A 24,052-nucleotide genomic window follows, 5' to 3' on the forward strand; every position below is an offset into this window, starting at 1 on the left:
TCAAAACCAGTGAATTGTTCATAGCACCCCTCTTAAACTGAGCGATGATTGCATTTTTTGGCGATGTTGGCCGCCACTGCGCCGCTGTATGCCTACCATTTCATCGCTGTTGGATAGTTGTCGGATTATCGTATCGCCAAAAATCAGTTTTGCATTGCGAGCGATCTTGTTCTAAAATGCATCGAACAAGTTAAACGGAGTATTGCGCTGTAAATAGTGGCGAGAATTCGTGAATATATCATCGTAGAATTTGAGGCGCGGTTCGTTTCGAACCAACGAGACATTTTGTGATGAAGTATCAATATGAAAATTTTGATATTATTGCTTTGTATGATTCTACAACTGCTTCCAGCAACTGGGCTTATAGGAGGTACGTATATGCTTCAGTTTAAGTATCTGACAGTAGACAGCGTTCATTTTAGATCTTTTCCTTGGCATCATAAGTGATTTGAGAGGTAGCAGGTCAAGCCGTACCTAGGTCAAACCCTGTTGCAGACTTGTCCCTGCATTCTGACAAGCTGTTCGCCTCCCCTACTTAAAACAATTATTTTCCTGTTTGATATTTGACTATGATTCCTGTTTGACATCGAGACAAAGCAAAAAACACATAAATCTTCCCTTTTGCGACATCAGATGTACGGGCCTTCATGTGTATATAGATTTTTTTTCAGTGAAAAACCCTTTTTCTGATAACGGTTTTACATTTAGTACCTTTTTTTTGTTAATACCAGCAAAAGCGGGTAATCTTAAACAAGGTAAATGTTGAGCATAGTTAGGTAGATTAAGTGGTACGAATTGACCAGGTATGAGTTGACTGGCAGGCCTTATCATTTGAGAAGGTGAAGGGTGGGGGGATATTGTGACCGCCAAACTCTGTCGCCTCTGATACCATTCATTGAGACTGCAGTACGCACGAGAGGCTGATGCTGAAAATGACCGGGCTACTACCTCTCTGATCACAAATTGAATGATTAGCTAGCCAATCCAATTTGAGTAGTAAAAAGGTCAGAAAAAATATTTTTTCAGCAATTAGCCCTATGTCGGAGTTGAGGGGATTCTAGGCCTACTGTATTTTCATTTTACAGGTGTTTACTACTACCAGCCATCTGAGCGTGTGAAGGAATCGGGTCATTCTCCTCTATTCTAAAAAAGCAGTCGGCCTTTATAGGTCAAATTAGAGTGTCGATGCCCTTTTTCTCTTCCGCGTTGTTTTATTTTTTTTTATTGTAAAAAAAGGTTAAATCCACCGTTTTTATTTAAGCTGTTTTTTCGAAGTATGAGAAGCAAACGTGTGATAAAACGGCTTGCGTAACGTATAACAGAGCGACAGTTGATTGATCTATCAGGATTGAGGGAGTACTGCCCTTAAACAGTTCATTCATCTGTCTGGAAAAAATTAATACGATTCTCAGATCATTAGCGTCCCTGGTAGGTTGTTGCACTAGAGACAAGCGAGTTCGAGTCCTGCTGGCTACTTACAGCGTGCTGGCAACAATCCTAAGGTGACACCTGACGATGATCTCTAGTGTGAGATCGAAACGTCGCGTTCTTATATTTTAGATTGTTTCAATAAATGAATTCTCGATTTTAGATTTCTTTTAATTTTTAAATAGTGGGTTTCTATCTTATCATCTGTTCACCACGTTTGAGTGTGGTTATTGTACCAATCGTAGGGTTAGTCTGCGTTACTAGGAGGCAAAAAACGTTTCATTTTATTGAATTCAACCAAAATCTTTCCGGTTATACCAATTTGAACTATGATTTAAGGAAATTGATTTCATGATTGATCACATTCATTCAGGATATGTCTATGTGGTGCCTGAACTTATTCACTTCAGAATTCATCAGCCGTTCTAGAATTCAGGTTACCAAAGAATCTTACGCCCGATCGCTTAATTCTTTCCATCGTCAAACGAATGGATGCAAGAATTTGAGAAAGGGGGCGCCATTGGTCCAATTAAGATGTGGCAGGCAGTGCGGGACGGCTGTACCGTCCTCTCATGGTCGCTTCAGTGCGGTGCTCCCCAAATGGGTCTGTCGGCCTTCCTCCAGCAAATTTTGAAATATTAAATGCTTTCTGGTGCATTCTTAGCACTTTTTGCTAAAAATCGAAAGATTATAATGACGAAATTTGTGTAAAATTTTTTAGCAATGAGCAATGTATCTTTTGAGCTGATATTGACTATGTTTTTTAAAAGGTTTAGAAGAGAGCACACGGCGGGTATGTCTCCTTTCGATCTGCCACTAGTGATGTAAACAAAAATTGTGATTTGATCATAAAATACTACAATTTTTGAAGGTTTTTTTTCACTAAGTGGATGAACGTATTGTGTGCATTTCAGCCAATGATAACAAATAGCAAATCTTCAATCCCGTTGAGTAATAAGAAATTCATGCTAATGAATCATATTTAAAATGCTTGGACTGATTCACGAGTCACTTGCCAGTGGTGGAATTCGGTATTTTGTAAAAGCATTTTGAATACCTTCGGCATGTATTTTTAGAAATCGCCACGTTTTTTTCCGCTGCCTAACATAATAATATTCATGTTCGTTCCTTCAAAATTGATGGCTTTTCAGCTCATCTTGACAGAAATAATTCCATCTGCTACTGATAGATAAATCAGTAAAGAGCGAAGCACGAGATGATGCATCAGGAGATCATTCATTTCTCAACTTATTCGTTTATATCAACCAGTTCGAAATCGAAGATAATAACTTTTTAGAGGTCGATTTTGGCAGACCAGAGAATACTTTTTTTTCTATCTATGGCAAGATGTCGACCCTCTAGATGGCATAATTTGAGTAGTAAAGCCAAAGGGTTGGATGGATAAGACAACTCAAAACATTATGGAAGAAGTCACATCAAACTTCGTGAGGCTTATTTGCTTTCAAAGATTTTTTTTAGTAGTAGGCCTCGAGGATTGGCCAGTATCTACCTATCCTATTTTCATATTTAGTGCGGCTGCTTTGGAACAATGGACAGTTTTCGTTTTCGGCACCTTTATAGTCGTAACGTTGCATTGTAAGCTTTCTAGATTGTTTCCGAATGATAGTAATCGGTTTTAAAAGCAATCTTTGAAGTTGTTATATCATTGATTACACTGTTATATGAGTAATCTCGCTCATGCCGGAGTTGTTTTATTTCGCGCCGAGCGTAAGGGCAGAAACGTATCGTGTTGGACCCGGGCCAGGAATGTTCTGTCATTATGCCAATGCTTATTCGCTTCGGTATCGTAACGCACCGTGGGTGGAAGAAATGGAAAGATATTTAGCATTTTTCGTTTCGGATATGACACGAGGTTCCTCCTTGTGAACCGGTGAACTTCGGTAAATTACCGGCCATTTTTCCTGTAGGGCCTAGACCGTCGAGTGCGTTCCCGGTGCGTAACCTTACCGGAATAAGATTTCGAAATGACGACGTTGCTAGACAATTGAGAGATCCTTTTAAAGCGTTGATCAAAGTCCGGCGATGACGCCCTGGGCAAAGTTCTATCCGTCGAGAATATTCCCAATACTTTGAATTCCATTTGCACTTCAAAGTATTGACTCAATCGTGATAAAGAGTTATTCATGCTGTACTGGCTACTACTATTACTAGGCCACCACCAAACGCGTGGCGGCTGACCAGCTTGTATCCGGCTGTTTTCGGTTTTAAAAATGATTTTGAAGAATAAGGTTTTTCGAGAAAAAAAATAAATAGGTTTCATTTTTTATCACCGCGCCCAAAAGTTTGAACGGCAAAAAGGGAAGATGGATTTTTTATTAAAGAGAAAAAAATCGAATCTATGCGTTATATTTAGTTTGAAAATCTTTCATGCAGGTAGTTCTGGTGAGGCGTACGCTGGAAGAGAATGAACGATTTCGGAATATCGCATGGCCGTAATTTTTTCATATCTGCAGCTCTGCGGCGAGCGTACATATCGCGTTTTGAATATTTTTAACGCCGGTAGCTCGGGTAACTCGGGGAGGAGCGCAGGCAGTCGTAGTCGTGTATACTCAGTTCATTCTACGGTTTTACACATGTATATCAAATAGAAAGTGTGCATGAATGGCTTCGGCTATTCATCGCGAGAGAACATTGTCCCAGTTTGAACTCCCGGCGAACAAAGCTGTTCTGAGAATTTCGCCATCCCCGTACAGAAGCTACGAATCGACGGTGTGCCCCCGTGATGTCGAAAAATTCATATATTCTTACTCGAAAAACGGCTCAACGTTTAATTGCTTTTTAAACGTTTAACGTCTCCTTTTCTGTAGGTGATACACGTGTATCATCAGAACTACGATCATTGGATCAGAAAGCATGATAATCTATAAAAAAGTGATGAGTGATGGGATTGTATTACAGCTAAAAGCGCTGAGACAATTTGGCCTTGGCCGCATTGCCCCAGATCAGGCCCGAGTCAAATATGGCCCTTGCCTTATTAGTGCGCACATTCACACGAAAACCATTCACTCGATACTTAAATGAAATGAGTCACTTCTGGAACCTGTAGCTAGAATTTAGCTCGGGCCTGGTCTGAGGTTTTTGGTTGGGCTAAATTTGGCGTGTACGTGTGAACAGTTGTTGCAGGCCAAATTTGCTTGTGTGATCGCGGATATAGTGGACTCTTCAGAAAGATTAGCCCTGTCCCCTGTGCCCAGCCTTTAATGAAAAACAATGTGAATGTTTAGCATTTTGTCCTAAATTCTCATCGTGTTATCCGCCCCTTTTTGTCGATTATCCAATAACGATCTCAAACAAGGATATTTTAGAATGATAAAAACATTTAATACGATTGTCAATGTATTGAATGCTTTTAAGATCGTACAATAAATTTTATTTTTAACGAATATTTTCTATGTCTTTGTCTGACCTGTATTAGAGTTGATTAGCCTATAGTCATACATTCTACAGACTAATGCGATTGTAATCGACGATTAACGCAGTCCTGTCTGCTCCATACTTAATTCAACGGGTCTCAAAACCAAGCGTTAAATATTTACCTGCGCTCACTTAAGGGTATTACCTCGTTTAGCCTCGAGTTTTTAATGTAATCGATTCCCATGACTGTTGATGACACCATGTTTTAGTTTCACTAAGTTATTTTCATAGTTGTATAAATCAGAGGGAGCTGCTAAACGCTACTGTCGCAATCGAGGATTCCACTTATGGCAAGCGAGGATCCACCAGGTTCGCTAGTATTTACTCGGTCTTCTGCGTTCAATTTCTTCTACATTTCATTTTTAAGTTGAATGAACTGTTCTCTCGAATAATTCAATTATTAATGAAAAAGTACTGAGTAGAAACAATGATTAAATGTACATGGTATTTCGTGGGTCCTAAGATAATTTATGGATTCCGGAGCCTAAATATTCAGTTCACAGTTCGTTGATTGTGAACTAATTTTGACAACGTAAGATCGAGCGCGAGTCACGCCATCTTGTGTTGCAGTTCCCCATTCAAGTTCATGATTATGAATGTGCGGGAACTATCAAAAACTAAAGCAAACATGGATTTAAATGAAGTTGTATTATATTTCTTTCTCATTGCGTTACAGATGTAATTGAAAAGGAGCCTACTAACTGTACAGTATTAGTCGACTCGAAGACCACTCTTAACTGCCAAGTAACGCAAAATAATACTCAGGTCATCTGGCAGAAAGGACTGAAGAATCGACATTATTATGAGTTACCTCGTAAAGGGCCTAACTTCCGAATGCTTCGTTCCGGTTCGCTACGTTTTCATCGAGTGAGAATGTCCGATCAGGGTTGGTACCGGTGTATAGTTCAGAATTCACACGGAGTCAAGCTCGATCAATCGGATTACGTGTTTCTTACCGTTCAAGGTTAGCCGACAAATATTTTTATTTCTTACACATGAAATTATCTATGTCCCCGTTGTATTATCCCTGCCTTGATTATTGCTTGAATGACTAAAATCTCATCGTCAACAAATCGATTCATTTTATACTAATGCCACATCACCTTTTTGTGTGGTTATGCCTTACTCGGTGCTAACACATTTTCAGGAAATGGGAAAATCCTTCTTCAAGTCTGCACTAGTTTCAGATTTGTTCCAAATGCTAGTTCATTTATAGGTCTTGCTTGTCTGTTCATATCTTAGATCCTTTGGTTGGTTACTGGGCCGACTCGGCCCTGTAAAGCCTAAATCAGGTCGTGTAGTGTCAAACCCGATTGTCAGATCTTAAGCAGATCGGCAACCAGTCGCCAGTTGCCAATTTTTCAGTGAGACAATATTTGTGGCAAGAGTGTACCGGTACTTCAGATTGTTAAAACTGATCGGATCGTAGACCAGTCATAAGCGCAATCGTCACCCGATCAGGCATGTTCTACTACCTATGATGATTGGATCTGAGCTTACTTAAAGACCTTAAGATAGTAGCCAATGAACAATTATGTACACATCACATCACTAAAGCGGTCGGTTCAAAATGATCGTGGATCTCGGGTGACCCGAGTGTAGCTGAGATCCAACAAACGAGTCTTGGTCGAATCGGCTATTTGACCTCGTGATGTGACGAATTTTGCTTAAAAGACCAAATCGCAGATCATCATCAGATCTGATCTTAGTACGACCTGAGTTAGGCTTTAAAATGATGAGGTCTGAAAACTGATCATCGTTTATCTTGCAGCTGTTGTTGAGATACCTTACGGTCGTGCACCTCAGGATCGACGCGTTAATTACGGCACTGAAATCGAGATCAAATGTGAAGCAGTCGGTAAACCGATGCCTAATGTTAGCTGGACAAAAAACGGACAAGTTGTAAGTAGTAGTCAGCACAGAGATATTAATGCATAATCGTATGTAAACAAGATGAAATTAAATTCATTTTCAATCTGAAATCTACCTAGCATCTACGGAGCTACTGGTAGGCCCAGGAACCAGTTGCATAGTCATGGCTTTTAGAGTTAAGACCAGCTCGGTAATAAAGCCAAGCGAACAACTTTAGGTACAGTAGAGCTTACTTAATACGGATGACTAGGGACTGCCCAGATTTCTCAGAATTAAGTAAAATCCGAATTATGAATAATAGTTTACGTGGCTCAAGAGGTTAAATGGACAAGTTTTTTCATCCGAAATTAAGCAAGTTCTACTGTATATATCTTAAGATTTAGGCCACGTTAGGACTAAAGCAATTGTGCAACTGGTCCCAGAACTGTAATTAATATAGACCTCTTATCGACATGATTTGAGTTTATCACTCATCACTCATTGTCTGTGTTTCAGATGGCCGAGGAAGAGAATAAATTCATCATCAAAGTAAACGTGACCGAGTCGGCAGTGTACGGATGTACAGCGGTCAACACGGTCAACGTTAAGGGTAAAACAGTGATACAACGATCAGCGAAAATTACCATTATTAATTCCGGTGAGTCGATGAATCAAGCGGTTGTTAATCCTCTTTTGAACGTACTGGTCGTAACTGTGTAAGATTTCAAGTATCTTATAATAGGTCTTACGGGTTTTGGAAAGTTTTCGAAAATGGGAATTTTTTTCCAGGCCTTCGAAAAGCTATAGAATTTTTTTTTCTCTTTGGCTACTGAAAAAGGTATGCATGATCATAAAAAGGACTCAAAATTTTCCTTCTATTTGAAATTTTAGGCTACATGCCCTGACTAAACATCTGGGGCCAGTTGCTCAAAAGTTGGTTAAAGATAACCGGCCGTTTAATACCAAAGTAACAATGAAATTTCAATTGTCACCATATCAACTATCCACTGGTTAACTCTTGCCAACTTTTGAGCAACCAAGCCTGATAACAAACTTTATGAAAACACTTTGTCGATAGTCTAAAATTTCAAGCGTCTGTGATTAGTTCAGTACGCCAGTATGTCTGATCGATCAATTCGAAAAAGTATTTCTATTATTCCTAGGCTACTTAACATCGTGTGTCGTAAAAGATGCGAAAACCTATTGTGTTAATGTGCATCACAACACGCCATATGGCGCTAGTGCGTTGTTCGACGTAGGTCCCCCTCCTCCTCCTTGCGTGTTATATTCTCGAGAATTATATTATCATCGGTCGATTCAATTTAATGTGTTTGTGATTTGTTGATAAAAAGAACCGGTTATCGTCTGCGACGCAAATCTGTGTGGTCCGGACCATCGACTCACTACTCTTGTTGTTGTTATTATTATGCTGCGTGTAATAATCCATTCGACGAGCTGGTCCTCGTCGGGTTTTTGTATCTGGGGCGATATGCGAGCCTCAGTCGTGTTTATTCCATTGAATTTCGGCGGCTGGCTTTGTTCGCGGTGGTTGTAAACCGGGCGAACGCGCTCCCCGAAACCGGGCTAGGTCAAGTGATATCATTTGTTAAATAATCATGTATAAATTTCGTATCTTTTTGAGAATGTTGCCAACCGTTTGTTATTGTCGATGTTCGTTTCGGTTGGCGACATATTTCTTCGGAGGAGTGAAATCCTATTAACAAATCTTTTCATGATTCGTTCTCTTTCATGTTCTTCGATTCCCGAATGGAAAATGAAAATTCGGTAAGTACACGCGAATGTAATGATAATGGATATTTACGGTCTTTTACTTGAAATATCTCAACAGACTTCACAAATTACAGATATAAAACATTGGACAAATAGATAAGATGATAGTATAGTAAACATAAAACAGTCGGCAGAAATCGGTAAAATCCCGAACTAACTTGTTTCCGGCAAAAGGTTTGCACGTGAAAAATTTTGAAGTCTTTTTCATAAGATAGGGTTTCTAGTCGGACAAAGTCTACAAAGTGCATCCTTTAAAAAAAAAAATGCAGGATAGCCCTGATTAGCGCTTGCTTTTCAGGTAAAATCCTGAAAGCACTGCCATCACGCAAATATCATCACAGATTTTATCATTGTCTATTGTCTCAGTGCTGTCCTCTTACTAGAAAATAATTCTAAATTTTTCCTGAAATTTGAGAAATTTGTGAAATTTGATTGACATTTTCCACAATCCATAATCCAAAATCGGGTCAAAATGATTAGTTACCGTCCAATTTTCGATTTGTGATATTTATTTTGATAAAACTGCGAGCATTTTAAAAGTACAGGTGTTGTTATTTGAAAATAAAACACGTTAGATTCAAACCAGGCTTAAAGAAATATTAATAAAACAATTTTTTTTATGAAGTGTTCCACAAAGATGATGACTCTCAAAAGAGAGAATAAAGAAAATTAGAAACGGACTTTGTCAGTGCATGCTGTGAAATCAATAAGACAAATGTGTATAAAGTTTTTAAAGATGTTTCTCAATTTGTACGTATTTTCAGGTATAAAGGTATATGTATGTCATATAGCGGAAGTGCTTGTGAGAATGTGCTCGGTACGCGGTCGGTGTTCATCGACAAATCATTTCACGATATGGAACTGATTGAGAAAACGGCTTCGAGTTTACGAGACAAACTGACGAAAATCACGAAACGAAATCCGTACTGTAAAAAGACGGCCGAGTCGTTTCTGTGCCACCATCTATTTCCGGATTGTGATAATTCGCTCGGTGATGCGAGAGCTGCGCCTGTCTGCAGGTATGTTTCGTTTGATTAAGTTGTTAGAGGATCTGTAGTGCCGGTATTCACTTGAAGCGCTCGATCACACTTGCGACTGGAAACAAAATAACGGTGGTCTCCAGCATTCGGTGGCCTAGTAGTGATAAGAAGATAAATTCTATGTTACTGATAGCGTTTCTGGGGAGGATTGTCACAGTTAAAGATTTCTACTGTCAAAAAGAATGGCTTCTATGATACTTATATCATTTATAGGGAGGAATGTCAGGTTTTGAAAGATTTGTACTGTCAGAAAGAATGGACAAGTCTCCTGAATGATGTGAAGCAAAACAAGCCGCGTGTAGAGTTTCCCGAGTGCGATGACTTACCGATGATGAAAAACGATAGTTCTCCTTGTTCGGTAGCTGATATATATCAACCGGATCCTGTGCTTTTAACCAGTAAGTTATGACACTTCTCCTTCAGAGACCAACGGAACATAGAAGGATTTATGGAAAAACTATTGTCGTAGTACCTAGTGTAATTCCTGTGAGTACTCAGGTTACTCAGGTATTCCTGAGTCGATTCTTAAAAATAGTATTCTACATTTTCATTTACTGGTACATATATCCTATATCCTCTACAGCCCTCTACAATTTTAGAAATGAGGTCACATTCACAGGAAACACATTTTTAGCCGCTGACACCCTATGTACAGTATTCTGTTTGATATTGTGGTGACATCTATCGCGCTAGTGTAACACTACAGGGATAGCTTCTGAGTTGTACTGGGACCTAAATTCTCAGTTCAAATCTCAAAAATTTCTCAATTTTACAAAGTGCTAAAAAAATTCTTTGACCATTGCATCTGGTCAGTTACATCACAAATGTCGGTTTATGGTGTAAATAAAGCATTGAGTATGGTTTAGGGCTTTTTAGGACATGGTTTAGAATTTTTGGGAAAAAAGATTTTCAGGCTGGGCTGAAACTTACAATATTAGTCCAATTAAGTAAGTGTAATTCTCAAATATGAAGGTAACTGGACCAAAATTTAGCTGTGGGTCTGTAGAGGATATTTTCTGTCAACAGAATGATTAGACCTCATTTAAGAGTAACCACAATTAAAGGTCTTCAAGTGCTTTGAGTCTCAGATTTCAGATTATTATTTTCATTTCTTCAGGTGATTGTTATCATGATAATGGTAGTTATTACAACGGCACAATAAACGTTACCAAAACGGGTCGCAGGTGTCTGATGTGGTCGCATCAGTGGCTACACACGGCTCATCCGCAGATCTTCCCGGAATTGATCAACGCGCAGAACTACTGCCGAAATCCTGGCGGCTATCGTTTGCAGCCCTGGTGCTATTACTCTTATACGGAGAAGGAAGATTGTAACGTTCCGGAATGCGGTTAGTCTATTAGCCTATTTTTACATTAAAAGAATAATACATGCGTAGTCTCTCTCCTATGCATACATATCTAAATACAAATTTGTTACTTCAATTTGCAGGTCTAGTAGACAAGGTCACAGGAAAGGAACCGTCGTTGGACTTATCTACAGTGATTATAATATCGGTCGTGTCGGGTGTAATAATATTAGTGATGTGCATAAGCATTATAGCGTTGTACAGGTGTCATTTCAGTAATCAACATACAATACGGTACGACGTCACTCCGGCAGACGACGACGTTGTCGAACTGAATCTAGCGAATCTACGTCGTAACGTAATCTATCATAAATCATCGTCGATTCCGACGCTTAATCCGAAACTCGACTATCTCGAATATCCGCGTAATAACATCGTTTATCTACAGGATATCGGGCAGGGCGCGTACGGACGCGTGTTCAAGGCGTCATGTCCCGGTTTGGTGACCGGACAAGACGCGACGTTGGTCGCCGTGAAAATGCTCAAAGACGACGCGACCGTCGAAATGCAGAACAATTTCGAACGCGAGGCGTCTTTGATGACCGAGTTTCATCACCCGAATATCGTTCGTCTACTCGGCGTTTGTGCAATAGGTAAACCGATGTGTTTGCTGTTCGAATTCATGGTCAAAGGCGATCTGAACGAGTTCCTTCGTTTGTGCGGTCCGGATTACGCGATCGCTCACAGTCATGAGTCGTACGGTCAAAACGCCGCGCGGCTAAACCTAACCGAACAATTGAGCATCGGCGCGCAGATCGCGTCAGCGATGTTGTACCTGTCGAAAAAAGGCTACGTTCACCGCGACCTGGCGACTCGGAACTGTCTCGTCGGCGGCGAGAATATCACGGTGAAAATCTCCGATTTCGGTTTAACGCGCGCCGTTAATTCGAACGGCGAATGCTACCGAGGAAGCGATCAGGACGCGTTGGCGATACGCTGGATGCCGCTCGAGTCGATACTCTATAACGAATTCTCGCATAAATCTGACGTCTGGTCGTTCGGTGTGTTTTTGTGGGAGATATTTTCGTTCGCGCAGCAGCCGTACTTTGAGATCGTCGATCACGAGGACGTGATCAATTTCGTCAAGGACGGCAACGTTATGGAGCGGCCGGAAAACACGCCCGAACGCGTTTACGGCTTGATGAAAGAATGCTGGAATTTAAACAGCGAACATCGGCCGTCGTTTCAAGCGGTTTATCGTTCGCTGCGAGAATTATTCGATCGTTCATATATGAGATCTGAATTGACATGAAAATAATGTCTACCCGTATAATAATGTGACGGCTATTTCTTTTTGTCTGGGATAAATTCTTTTGGGATATTTCGCTTTTTATCTTTTGAACGCATACCTCGATTTGGTCTTAATAGGACCGGTGGAACTGTGCAGTTTGAATTAACCACAATTTTTACACTGTGCAAAATTGATATGAAAACGATGGCTTATTCTGACTGCACAGTTTTACTGGTCGTATTAAGACCAATCAGAGAGGTGTGTGTTCAAAAGATTAAGCAAAATATCCGCAAAAAATTTGATCCCAGACAAGTGAATAGACACTAGAAAGGTTCATATTCAATGACTTTTTCAATAATCAAATCAAATAGTGGCAAATATCGGTGTCATGTGCGTAAGTGCGGTATTGATGTACTAGAGATAGATATTACAAATACTGACGTTATTCTTACCAGTTCTTTGATGATGTATTATTATTTACTACTGATGTATTTGGATGATTTTATTTTATCGAATTATTGATATTACGATGAAGAACAGCACTGAAAATATACAATTTATCGGAGGTTGTACCTTGTCTTAAACACTGCTGGTGTATGTTCGATATGGAGTTGAAAATGGTCAGTTTTATCGGAGATGATTATTATCACTATTATTATAATGACCGGCCTGTCCCCCTGAAGAAAGCAGTATTTCTGCAAGGTGCTGAAAAATGATACATATAGAAATATATATTTGCGTACAATTGCTCAATATGAAAATAATAAAAGTAAAGGCTTCGAAGCTGGTCTTTAGCCTGTAGAAGTTCTAATTTTTAGATGTACAATTTTTATGTGTAGACCTTCTGTACAAAGTTGATGGGTGTCACTAGCTTCCCTTTTACATATGCTGCCAACTATGAGATATCTTGTACGTGAAGTTCTGCCATTATTGCTGCTACAAGTTATTTCAGTTATGTCATAGTATTTTGTCCTCTTTTGCAGAACTTCCACTCGGGCAATCGGAATGACATGTGGTTCCATTGGCTGGCAGTGTACGCAATTTCTGATTCATTGTCAATGCTCATTGTTTATTTTTCCTAGTATTTTGAGTGACTGGTCGTAAAAACTGGGAAGAATTATCATCGCAGAGCACTTGTTTTAAAGACTCGAAAAATTTATGTAGAGCAATATGATTTCAAAAGGAATAACCGGTCCTATTTATCAGATACCACTCTAATTGTAGAACATGAATTACCATGATTTAATTTTTAGCCTACTTGGCTAAATTCCAGCAGGCCATCGCAGTTCACTTTTCGTCCATCGTCCGTCAGTAGAGATGTCATTTTCGGTCTGTAGCTTTTAATGTTTAGCTATTTTTTTATTGAAATTCGTGATGGGCATACTTAGGGAAGGAATCTTTGAAATATCGGATGGGTCTTGGATCAGTCATTTGTCTCAAATCGGCAGCCATCGACTTAGTGTCATCAGTCCTCACTTGTACATGGAAAAAGGTTTTCAAAGGAAATATCCACAGGTTTTAACTTTCTTGATATTTGATGATTGTTATCACTGCCATAGGACACGTTTCCTAACATGGAATTGGGGTTATCCAGTGACTGTATTTTTCTAACCACCACGGGGGATTGAAAATTGAATTCTCTATATTTTGACCTCCCGCTATTTTGGTACCTATGCATAGTTTTTGTCACCACAATCAATTGCAAATTCTTAGCTCATGACATTTTCTATGATTGGGGAGAGTTCCGAGGACATTGGACTGTGTATATTCGCCAGGGGGTGTTGAATATTGAAATTATCAGATTGTGAAGCATTTCGACAAGTGGCCACGGTGTCCCCAGATCCCTAGTTTCTTGATTTTTCATTTCATACACGGCTGTTAGCTGGTGTTGATTAGGTACCGTGGAATCACAATTCATTTGCAGCAGAATCACCATTTTTCATTTCATACACGGCTGTTAGCTGGTGTTGATTAGGTACCGTGGAATCACAATTCATTTGCAGCAGAATCACCACAAGTTAGTCCTCAGGAAGAGGGTGTATTTTCTTTTGCTTAAGTACTAGAGGCAGCCTTAATACAGTGTATTAATTTTTATATAGTGATTACAATCTTTATAGCCGAACTGCTAATTTTAATATGAAACGGAAAAATGAGAAAATAATAATAGCACATTTTTTTGTCACTGTGGAACGTTTATTTGTATATTATGAAGTATGTATTGTATTATATTATAATTATATATATATATATATATATATATATATATATATATATATATATATATATATATATATATATATATATATATATATATATATATATATATATATATATATATATATATATATATATATATATATATATATATATATATATATATATATATATTGTATATGTGAATATATTGTATTTGGTTGTAGATATATCTGATTGAATTAGAATAATTTATTGACCAGTAGCTGAAGGCTCGGTCATGTGATACAAAACTGAATCATGTGTAAATTTTCCTCTCCTTACCAGAGTTGCAGTTTTCTGCATCGAAGAACCAGATTTTTTTTTCGTTGTGGATAATTGGTAGTGTTTATTATATTTGTTAGCAAACAGGTTGATCGTGTTAATGGGGTACTGGCACATTAGCTCACCCATCAGATGGCGCCACTTTGATATCAGACGAACCTGAACAAAATTGATTCATTTTCATTTAACTTTGATCTCAGTTTTCGGTATTCCAATCCAAAAATTAGGCAAATCATGCATCTTAATAAACTGGGATTAGTCGTAAGAGTTCATGGTATGATTTTTATACATCATGCATTTTCTATAGAATTTGAGGAATTATTGTTAGTTGAAAAAAACTTGAGTTTGAGAATAAATCCAGTGTCAATGTTGTACTGTACATTTGCGAACCTGGTGGATAATGGTGAAATTTCGCTTGCCACAGTAGCATTGCCAGTACCCCATTGTAGATGTATTTGTACAATGCCTTATTTTTAAGAGGAGCCCTTTCTGCATTCACCTTGTACCAGATGATTTAGAAAAATCCCATACCCGCCTAATCTTTTATCATTATTAAAATTTTGATTCATTTTGGGCGGATAGATATCCAACTAGGACAACTGTGGAACCGATGATCAGGATTTTGACTTAATTCAAATGATACTGATATCAAATATCATTTTCTAACTGATGGTTTCATCTAAATATATCTAAAATATTTGGGTCATACGTGCATTAGATAGAAGGGTTGCACTGTATATTGCTAGTTTTCTCGTTTCATCATGCATTTGAATGATTTAAATATCCTCAGATGAAAAAAAGTTTTCTTCAGAGACTTGAAGATACATGTACTCCGATTTCAACCAGTTTGCTTCATTAAGGCAATTAGGTAAGACCCCTGGACAATTTGGACTACTAGGTAGGCAAAACCAAATATTCTACTTGACTAGGGTACAGACTCGAAAAACTTTAAGGCTCTGTGATTAAGAGTAAACGCAAAACTGAAAAAAAACAATTTGAATGGTGAGAATATTCGCTTTAATAATCAACCTCTTTCATCCTCTATGCAAAAAGCCGACAAGCTTTCAAAAAATTCATATAAATAATGAAAATGTCAATACCCAGACTTTGGTGATCTCCACTGTAAGGGGTCATTCATTCATTATGTACTCAAAAATGTTTTAATGAGGCCTTACCTTCTGTACACACCTGTCACAAGTTGTCACAATGCTCCTATCCAGCGTATCCTTTCAATTGAAAATGATGGAGACAAGGGTATTAAGTGACTCGACCATAGTATATGTGTCCGGGATATGTGTCTCTAACTAGCTTCACTAGTGGAAAAAAAGCCTGGGCCTACACTAAATAACCACTATCTAACATGGGGGATGAGATGCAAGGTTCTGAAATTTTCATATTTTTCACATTTCTAATTAATACAAAAAAACAGGATTTTTTCATAGCGAAAACAGAATTTTTCACAGAAAAACCTTATATGATTTCTTCATTTTCGACGAAGTTATATGCTTGAACTGCATTATTTCAAATGTTTCAAACAATATAACAATATCAACCTGTAATTAGGGTATACAAATCAATGAACAAACTAGACTATGAATACACACCAACTAAACTAATCCGATACTTTTCTGAGAATTGACCCTACCTTTACTTTGCGTACGTAATAAATGAATGACCCCTGATCATTGTCACATTTTTGCTCATTTTGCCTTTTCATTAATTAATGTGTGTATTGTAATCATTATTAGCTTTCTGTACATGCAATATACATACTGTTTTTTTTTTCATGAGGTCATACCATTAAGAGGCTTTTTACGCTCTGAACTGGTTTTCTATTGGCTTCCTTCATAAATTGAATCAGTACAACCCCCAACTTGCGTAATCATCGGGCGCGACGAGAAATGGCGGGGAATTTTGTGTTGAAAAAGCGTCTTCAGTGAAGTGGTTGATTAACCTTTTATATATTTTATCTATTTTTACTTTGTTATGTGAATAAAAAGCAACTCTGGATAACTTTCTTGAATCATGTTTGCCAACTGACAAAAAATAAATGCATTTGTTCGATCAAAAAATTGTTTTATAACGTGTATGGTTAGTACGGGATACATTAGTTCTAGATATTGTATAAGAGGCTGTGGAGATGATTTGACTGAGGTGGAAAAAGGTAAGTACAGCATCAGTTCAGCTTTGCTTATTACCATGGATAGGAGATTACTCTACTTTCACAGAATATTGGTACGGCATGAATTGAGTGAAACTCGTACTGTGTCCCTACCACTCCCTGATTCCTCAAAAACTCCCTAATGGAAAATACTTTTGAGGTGCTTGAAACTCCTTTAATTTGAGCAAATGTTGGACACTGTTTCATGATTTTGAGAAATAGGCAATTAGATACTTAAGAAGTTGTACACTAGACTATGCCTAATTCGGTACATCAGGGAGCAGGATCTTTTTTACCCAATAAGTAGTTCTGGAATAAGAAACGAAGTGTCATGATGGATAAATATTTGCTTACAAAAAACCATTACCGAGATAAACAGTACCAATTTAGGAGTCTACTGTAATTGGGATTGATGCAGACGCTTCCTTGAACCATGAAATTTTCTCCTTAAAACTCGTATCCATGAATGACTGATCTGTACGGTGAAGGCTGTCACAGAGATGCCCATTTTGACAAATATTCCATTACAAGCTTGTGAATGTATAACTCAATGGAGAACTTTCTTAAGAAAATAAAAACGCTGATTTATTGCGACCACAGAGAATTAAGTTTGATAAGTTCAGCAACGGTTTTCACCATCTTCGGTGTTTTCTCTTTCAATGAGACGGCTAACACAATCGGCTTAACAGTAGAAATTCCGGATACAAGATTCTGCGCTATCACATGAGTCAGTGGCTGAAATGAAAAGCGTTTCAGCAAAGGTAATGTGTGTAGCTGTATGAAGTGAGTGGCAATTTCAAAACAATGTATCGAGCGCAGATAAAATTGGAATTTACCTCATCAACTCCGAGTAGAACCTTTGTTGAAAATGTTGAGCTCTGTCTGTCCTCTAACACTATGTCTTTCGTTACCTGCACCTAAAAAGGTTTTCATATATCTATTTATGAGCATAAAGATCTATTAGATTGAAATTCTCTACTCTCAACTATCCTAACTTAGACAATTTTGTAACAAAAAATGTTTACACCTATCCTCTAAGGATGGGCTAGGTGCAAACTATGGCTCTCACCAAAACTTGATGATGATGATGAATATATTACATTTCATTACTCACCAGTGTTCCGAATTTTTGAAGCTGTGTCGCAACGATAAACGCCCTGTCATCAAAATCATAGCACACAACATCAGTATGAATTCCATTCAATACAGCGGCACCCTGCGGAGATTAATTGAACTAAATTCATTGATTTTGTTGTTAAATTTTTTACCAATAGTTTTTACTGCATAAAAACATCAGCAATACCTGTGATGACTTGACAAATTTCCCTTTATTATTATCGGCTGCCATACTGAACACGATATATTAAGTCTTTACGTTGACGTCCCTTCAAAAGCAACCCAGCAAAAATAGATGCAATAGGCTGGCCTTATTTCAGTCTCAAAAAAAGACATGTACGAGTTCCCCGCTAATTTGGGGAACAACAACGAGCTAGTACCTATTTTAGCTAGGTAAGTAAGAGACTAGACTTTTAAGCCTTTTTTCAAAATATTTGCGGAAAAACAATGGATCTTTTGGTTTTGCATACAAATTCTATGAAAGACCTTCGCAAGTGTAACTTGTGTAACTATTTCTCACAGGAAAGGTGAACTTTAGGGCTCTAATTATCCTAAATTAGGACTGTAAAATAGAAATTCTACTTTTCAATTTATACACGCTCAACAACCTTGAGTCAGAGTGCCCAGTCGTAACCGAAAAATCAAATTCCAATTTTTTTATTGCGCCTTTACACTAACACAAATGTTTGTTAGATTACTCGAAACTCTTAGTTAAAGAATTATTGAAACACATTCCGATATCCGAAGGTTTTACTCATTGTGAAATTGGGAAGATCAGCACTTTAAACATTGGCCGGAGGCTGTATTTTAATAGTAGTAATAGCGGTCGGTAGGTTATCGTGCGAGTATTTTCATTTCCGCATGTGACGTGACATGTCATTCATTCATTCGTACATGTGTAACTGCACTATTACCACCACTGTCCGTCTCTGAGACTCTTCTACGTTTTTATATAAAAAAGGCAAGATCTATGATCCTGATTATCTGTCAGTGTCTTCCTTTTTCCACATGACTTACAGGGGCCTGGATTCAAAAGATTTGCGTCAGGCCTAGTTAGTTACCTAATCGTTGGTGGTAAGCTTTTTATAATCGGATGGGCTTATACCAACGTGGTTTGTGAAAATATCCGATCGTGAAACTAAACCACTGACAGGTTACTGACTACGTCAGGCCCTGCCTGTGCCTGTGCCTGTGGGACTAACTCAATCTGTCTGCTGGGCCCACAGGGGCTCGTATCAGAGTTGTAGGTAATGTAAAAATGATAATCTGTTAATCCTATTATATATACTATAGACATTGGATTAACAGATTATCGTTTTTACATTACCTACAACTCTGATACGAGCCCCTGTGGCTAGGCCTGGAGCGATAACCGATACCCGTTCCGGTCACAGGGGTTGGTATCAGAGTTGTAGGTAATGTCAAAACGATAATCTGTTAATCCAATGTCTATAGTATATATACAATAGACATTGTCATTGGATTAGCAGATTATCGTTTTGACATTACCTACAACTGTCAACTCTGATACGAGCCCCTGTGGTCCCGGTTTGAGTTACTTTTGACATATATAAACTTATTGCACAAATTTTAAGTATAAAAGGACCATATCCAAGGTTCCATTTTAAGTTTTAAAACTGGTAGTATGTAACATAGAATGGACATAAGTGTGCGGGCAACACTTTTTCAAACCCAAAGCCCAAAGGCTGTCCTGTTGTGTGGTTTAAAATGAACCAAAAAGTCTTGGGAAACCATGATCAGGAGGACTCGTCTAAACAGCCTGAAAAAATTAGGGGATGCTTCATTACTTAATTCTATTTCCATTAAGCTTGTAGCTAACGATTGTAACAAGTAGGCCTGTATTTGGCTTACCAGTGGTTATGCCAATTTGAAACTTCTTAGCCCTAAGTGAAGCCATTGTTAGTATGGCAACTTTTTTTTTTCGTATATTAATAATTCTTTCTCATCGCAGATCATTGAAAACCCACTTCAACCAGACAGATTTATTGGTAACACGTGTCGTCTCATTCTAGCAAACCTTTTATATATATAAATACATCTGCTGCCTTGAACAGCAGCAGTTTTAATAATATTCAATCACGGGTCTTATACCAACTAGTGGAGGAGGCGCTTTCATTTCACGTTTGTTCGACTGTCACAAATTGATCTCCAGATATTCAGCATTAGCCAAAAGCGTCGTAAGAAAAATGTCCGGTGAATCGGTAAGACCAAACGTAGTGTTCGTGCTCGGTGCTCCTGGTGCTGGTAAAGGAACTCAGTGCGAGAGAATTAACAAAGTAAGTATCTAGCCTCCCTAGGGCTATGTTTGAAAAAATTGAATTTTAAACAGTTAAGTCTGAATTTTTATCCCAATTTAAAATCAAGTTACTTAAAGCGATTAGACCAAACATTTGAATACGAAGTAACCAATAATAGTTAAACCAAAAATGTGAGGTTATGACATCACAGACTCGAAACAGGATCCTATCAGTTTTTGGAACCTCGCACTCTATCGTGGGAATCATCGTATTTGACTCTCTTTTTTTAAAGGAATTTGGTTTCGTGCATTTATCAGCTGGAGACCTTTTGCGAGCAGAGCAAAAACGTGAAACCGAAAACGCGACGCTGATCCGAGATTGTATCAAAGAAGGCGCCATCGTTCCCGTGGCTATTACCTGTCAACTACTACTAAACGTATGTAGTGCTGGCTTCTTTCGATGTAGATCGTAAAAATATCTACGTCGTGTTCTTTCTTATGTTATCGCGATATTTTAGTGAAGTTTTATTCATTTTAGGCGATGAAAGAAAGTCAGCACAATAACTTTTTGATTGATGGATTCCCACGAAATAAAGATAACCTGGATGGTTGGAATAGCACAGTCGGTGATCGCGTCAATCTACAATTTGTTTTATTCTTCGAATGTGATCCACAGGTTCGTCTTTTAGGTATACACTATCCATTACAAGTCTACCAAGCGTTACTCAGCGCTGCTATTTGGAAAAGATTTGTTAGGGCCCTGATTTGTGCTTACTTTTCATTTGAATGTCAATCAGTGCTGAAAATTCATTCAGAGTTATCGGTGGTTTCCATGGGCTAGTGAATGTCTAATTCAATTGTAGAAAAACCCATGATATGTGTTTTGAAAATGGCTCATTAGATTAAATCGACTTTCCTTCATATAATAGGTTTCTTCATTTAGTTATGTTTTATTGATAGGTTGGTGTTGATAGGTGTATGAAACGAGGCGTGAGCAGTGGAAGAACTGATGATAATCCGGAAAGTTTAAAAAAACGGTTAGAATCATTTGTTTCAATAATTGTTTATTGAATAGATGCTGTCGCCAACCAAAAATTCATATGAATTTTTGTTATAACTGAGCATATGGGAACAATGCTACATATTCCAAACACTAAGTGTTGACACTTGAAACAACAAACAGATGGCAAACTAACCAGCCCTGAAATAATCAGACATTTTCAACCATATGGTGAATATATTGAAAAGATGAACATTGTATTTTGAAGTAAACTTTCATAACATAAATGAACTAAAGCCTTGTGTATTCTACCAGGGTTAGCTCTAAATTCATTATAGAAAATTGTGAGATATTTCCTGCAAACTTCATCGAAAGTTGTTTATGATTCATTGTACTGTTGTAGGTTGTACATAATACCCTTGGGCTTGTTCATGTTACAATGTGTATAATATTTCACCAGCTGTGACAAACTATTGACAGCTACGGTGCATAGCCCTTTAGATTTATCGATGTTTGTTTTTCATATTGCAGAATTGTGACATATCTTGAAAACACGATGCCCATCATACAACATTATGAAAAAATTGATAAAGTGCAACGAATCAATGCCGTACGAACACCAGATGAAGTAAGCATCAGATACTAGAATGGATCTTAAGATGTCATTCTTTTTCAAGCAATCATGATGAAAATTCTATTGTTTCAGGTTTTTGGAGACGTACAAAAACTATTCAAGTCATTGATATCATCAAATTAACTAGCCGCCTACTGTAGATAAATGTACTCCATATCTGCAATGCAGGGACCCAATTCCACAGTTGTGGATAAGATTTGTGTCATTAAGAAAGACAATTAGTTTGATATCATTTATTTTCACTGAGTGTACATTAGATTTTATCCACAATTGTTGAACTGGCTCTGTTAGTATGAATATGTGATAAATTAGCGTGGTGTCGTCATATACATTTCCAGAAGTCTTGACTTATTTATGCACACAAACTGTACTTAGAAAATGGGAATATTCTACCTGCACTTATTTATTGTTCATTTCTTGTTTATTCAATGTTACCAAAAATGATCAGTAAGTTATGCTCTTTTTACAAGTAACTGGATCCAGATATCTTAATCTAGGTCAGGAAGCATCGTAATATAAATCTTTGAGTTGAGTTGCGTACCGGTAGCCATGAAAAGGGGCAGATCTAGGAAAATTGGCTGTACATGTGAAACTAAAATGAGGAGTTCTTGAGGTTGATGCTATGGATTTAGCCTTGGATGACTAGTCGCCCTTTAATTATGAATATCTGTATTTGATGAAACATTTAATCCGTAAAAAAATGACTGAATGTAATTATGATATTCACGATTTGTTGTTATTTATTCGTTTTAATGACAAGTTACCCGTATTGGAGGTTATAAAATCTGTGATTTTCACCCAAGTCATTCTTACTGAAATGATATACGGGATTAGTAGTGCGCACCTCATTCACTGCCATTCCACCATTATCTCCTGAATCATTATTATGGTTCGTTATTTATTCATTTCATTGTAGTTACGTAATCTTATTCTTAGGAGTCCTTGCTGTCTCTTAATGTTCAGCAAATAGTTTGCTTTTAAGATTTTTGAGATGATTTGAATTAATGCCTTTTAATACCTTTGTGTGAAAGGTGCTATGTGCACACTTTCAGGCTACCGGGTCTTCCTTGAGCCTCTACTATTTATTGGAAGGTAGAGAATATAATCTGATGAACAACACTTCAATCTGTGGTGGTGCTTTGCATAAGCATTAGGGTAATCAATACATAGACATATGATATTACTCATGATTTAGGTGAACAAATTTGATTACTATTTGTTGCATTTTATGTAAAGGTTTCCATGTACCTGGTTTTACAGACTGGGCTGAGTTATGCAGTTACTGGACTTGAAATTATAAGTCTTGAAATTATGAGTCTATTTTTCATCCACTACTGTGAAACTGGTACTTGGATAACTGGACTACATAACATACATAACTGTCTGTAGAATTAAACGTATGATGTACAGGGGTCAGTTTTACAAAAATACTATTCAGCTAATCAAATAAGTGACAACTGTAACAGTCATAGTCAAGTTGAGGACAACAATATTCTGAGTTTGTCAACTTCTCAAGGAATCTACTTAATATATGAACAAATCTTTGCTTGATCAGTATTGAGTATTGTTCCTCAAGTCAAGCTGCCAATGCACCAACTATTTCAACATTTTCACTTTGACTTTCTTTTTGAAGCCAAGAGCGCGTATGTTTCCTGTCATCTTGTAGGTTTTTTTTAGCATTTTGCCAGATGATATTTTACCTGGTTTTAGTGCTTCACGACATGTGTTTCATATCGATTTTAATTTTGAATCATGCCATTTTCATTCACATCATCATACTCAGCACTTGTCGTTAACTGATAATTATACTGTTCTATTTATATGTGCTGATGGTTTATATTGAAGTGGATATCATAATGATGAATAAAACGTATCTCCTAAATAACTCATTTTTCTAATTTCTTATAAAATTTTGATTGATTCATTGTTTATACTAGTGATATGCACCGACATCGGACTGGAAGACAAATCTTTTTCACATCTTCACATGGGGACTGATAGGACGAAGATAAAGTATCAAGTTTCTGAGTATATCTACCCTTAATGAATTTCAATGGAAAATGGCAAACCGTTAGAAAGCTACGGCTCTTGGAATTCAGGCCAAAAATTTACCTTTCTGGTCACAAAAAATTCACAGGACGGCCATCTTGTTTCTGATCGACTCAATTACTCTTTTCTATGTGTCTAAGAAAGTCCCAAGTGGGCTAATGACACTGGGCTAACTA

At 37.7% G+C, this 24,052-nt stretch overlaps 3 protein-coding genes across 6 annotated transcripts; 2 read left to right on the forward strand and 1 right to left on the reverse strand.

Annotated features, from left to right (window-relative positions):
* The first annotated feature begins 143 nt into the window (after positions 1 to 143).
* Positions 144 to 14,351, forward strand: LOC141900576 (muscle, skeletal receptor tyrosine protein kinase-like). Its single transcript, XM_074787541.1, has 8 exons — positions 144 to 370; positions 5,540 to 5,827; positions 6,635 to 6,765; positions 7,231 to 7,372; positions 9,278 to 9,524; positions 9,759 to 9,943; positions 10,663 to 10,893; positions 10,995 to 14,351. Exons 1-8 carry the CDS (start codon positions 304 to 306, stop codon positions 12,161 to 12,163), a joined length of 2,460 nt encoding a protein of 819 aa, XP_074643642.1. The 5' UTR covers positions 144 to 303; the 3' UTR covers positions 12,164 to 14,351.
* A 3,053-nt stretch (positions 14,352 to 17,404) lies between these two features.
* LOC141900299 (proteasome assembly chaperone 3-like) lies at positions 17,405 to 18,585 on the reverse strand. 4 transcript variants are annotated; one of them, XM_074787122.1, is made up of 5 exons: positions 18,423 to 18,585; positions 18,124 to 18,205; positions 17,935 to 18,036; positions 17,657 to 17,737; positions 17,405 to 17,555 (listed from the first exon to the last, which is right to left on the reverse strand). In XM_074787122.1, exons 2-5 carry the CDS (start codon positions 18,166 to 18,168, stop codon positions 17,406 to 17,408), a joined length of 378 nt encoding a protein of 125 aa, XP_074643223.1. In that variant the 5' UTR covers positions 18,169 to 18,205; positions 18,423 to 18,585; the 3' UTR covers position 17,405. The 4 variants fall into 4 exon arrangements, with proteins under 4 accessions (XP_074643223.1, XP_074643222.1, XP_074643221.1 ...); XM_074787121.1 differs by having other exon boundaries at positions 18,407 to 18,585; XM_074787120.1 differs by having other exon boundaries at positions 18,519 to 18,557.
* Positions 18,586 to 18,792: 207 nt separating this feature from the next.
* LOC141898758 (UMP-CMP kinase-like) lies at positions 18,793 to 23,698 on the forward strand. Its single transcript, XM_074784838.1, has 7 exons — positions 18,793 to 18,897; positions 19,909 to 20,233; positions 20,487 to 20,630; positions 20,732 to 20,869; positions 21,154 to 21,230; positions 21,725 to 21,821; positions 21,900 to 23,698. The coding sequence occupies exons 2-7, from the start codon at positions 20,144 to 20,146 to the stop codon at positions 21,948 to 21,950; spliced, it is 597 nt and encodes a 198-aa protein (XP_074640939.1). The 5' UTR covers positions 18,793 to 18,897; positions 19,909 to 20,143; the 3' UTR covers positions 21,951 to 23,698.
* Positions 23,699 to 24,052: the final 354 nt, after the last annotated feature.

Source organism: Tubulanus polymorphus, chromosome 2 (genome assembly GCF_964204645.1).
Source record: "Tubulanus polymorphus chromosome 2, tnTubPoly1.2, whole genome shotgun sequence".
NCBI lineage: Eukaryota > Metazoa > Nemertea > Palaeonemertea > Tubulaniformes > Tubulanidae > Tubulanus > Tubulanus polymorphus.

Bases quoted from the DNA above. Each gene is read 5' to 3' on its own strand.
- LOC141900576 (XM_074787541.1), top strand. From the start codon at position 304: ATGAAAATTTTGATATTATTGCTTTGTATGATTCTACAACTGCTTCCA. The intron at 6,766-7,230 runs GTAAGTAGTAGT...TCTGTGTTTCAG, and splicing joins GGACAAAAAACGGACAAGTT to ATGGCCGAGGAAGAGAATAA. The intron at 9,944-10,662 runs GTAAGTTATGAC...TCATTTCTTCAG, and splicing joins GGATCCTGTGCTTTTAACCA to GTGATTGTTATCATGATAAT.
- LOC141900299 (XM_074787122.1), bottom strand. From the start codon at position 18,168: ATGGCAGCCGATAATAATAAAGGGAAATTTGTCAAGTCATCACAG. The intron at 18,037-18,123 runs GTATTGCTGATG...TAATCTCCGCAG, and splicing joins AATTTGTCAAGTCATCACAG to GGTGCCGCTGTATTGAATGG. The intron at 17,738-17,934 runs GTGAGTAATGAA...AAACCTTTTTAG, and splicing joins TTCAAAAATTCGGAACACTG to GTGCAGGTAACGAAAGACAT.
- LOC141898758 (XM_074784838.1), top strand. From the start codon at position 20,144: ATGTCCGGTGAATCGGTAAGACCAAACGTAGTGTTCGTGCTCGGTGCT. The intron at 20,234-20,486 runs GTAAGTATCTAG...CTTTTTTTAAAG, and splicing joins AGTGCGAGAGAATTAACAAA to GAATTTGGTTTCGTGCATTT. The intron at 21,822-21,899 runs GTAAGCATCAGA...CTATTGTTTCAG, and splicing joins CCGTACGAACACCAGATGAA to GTTTTTGGAGACGTACAAAA.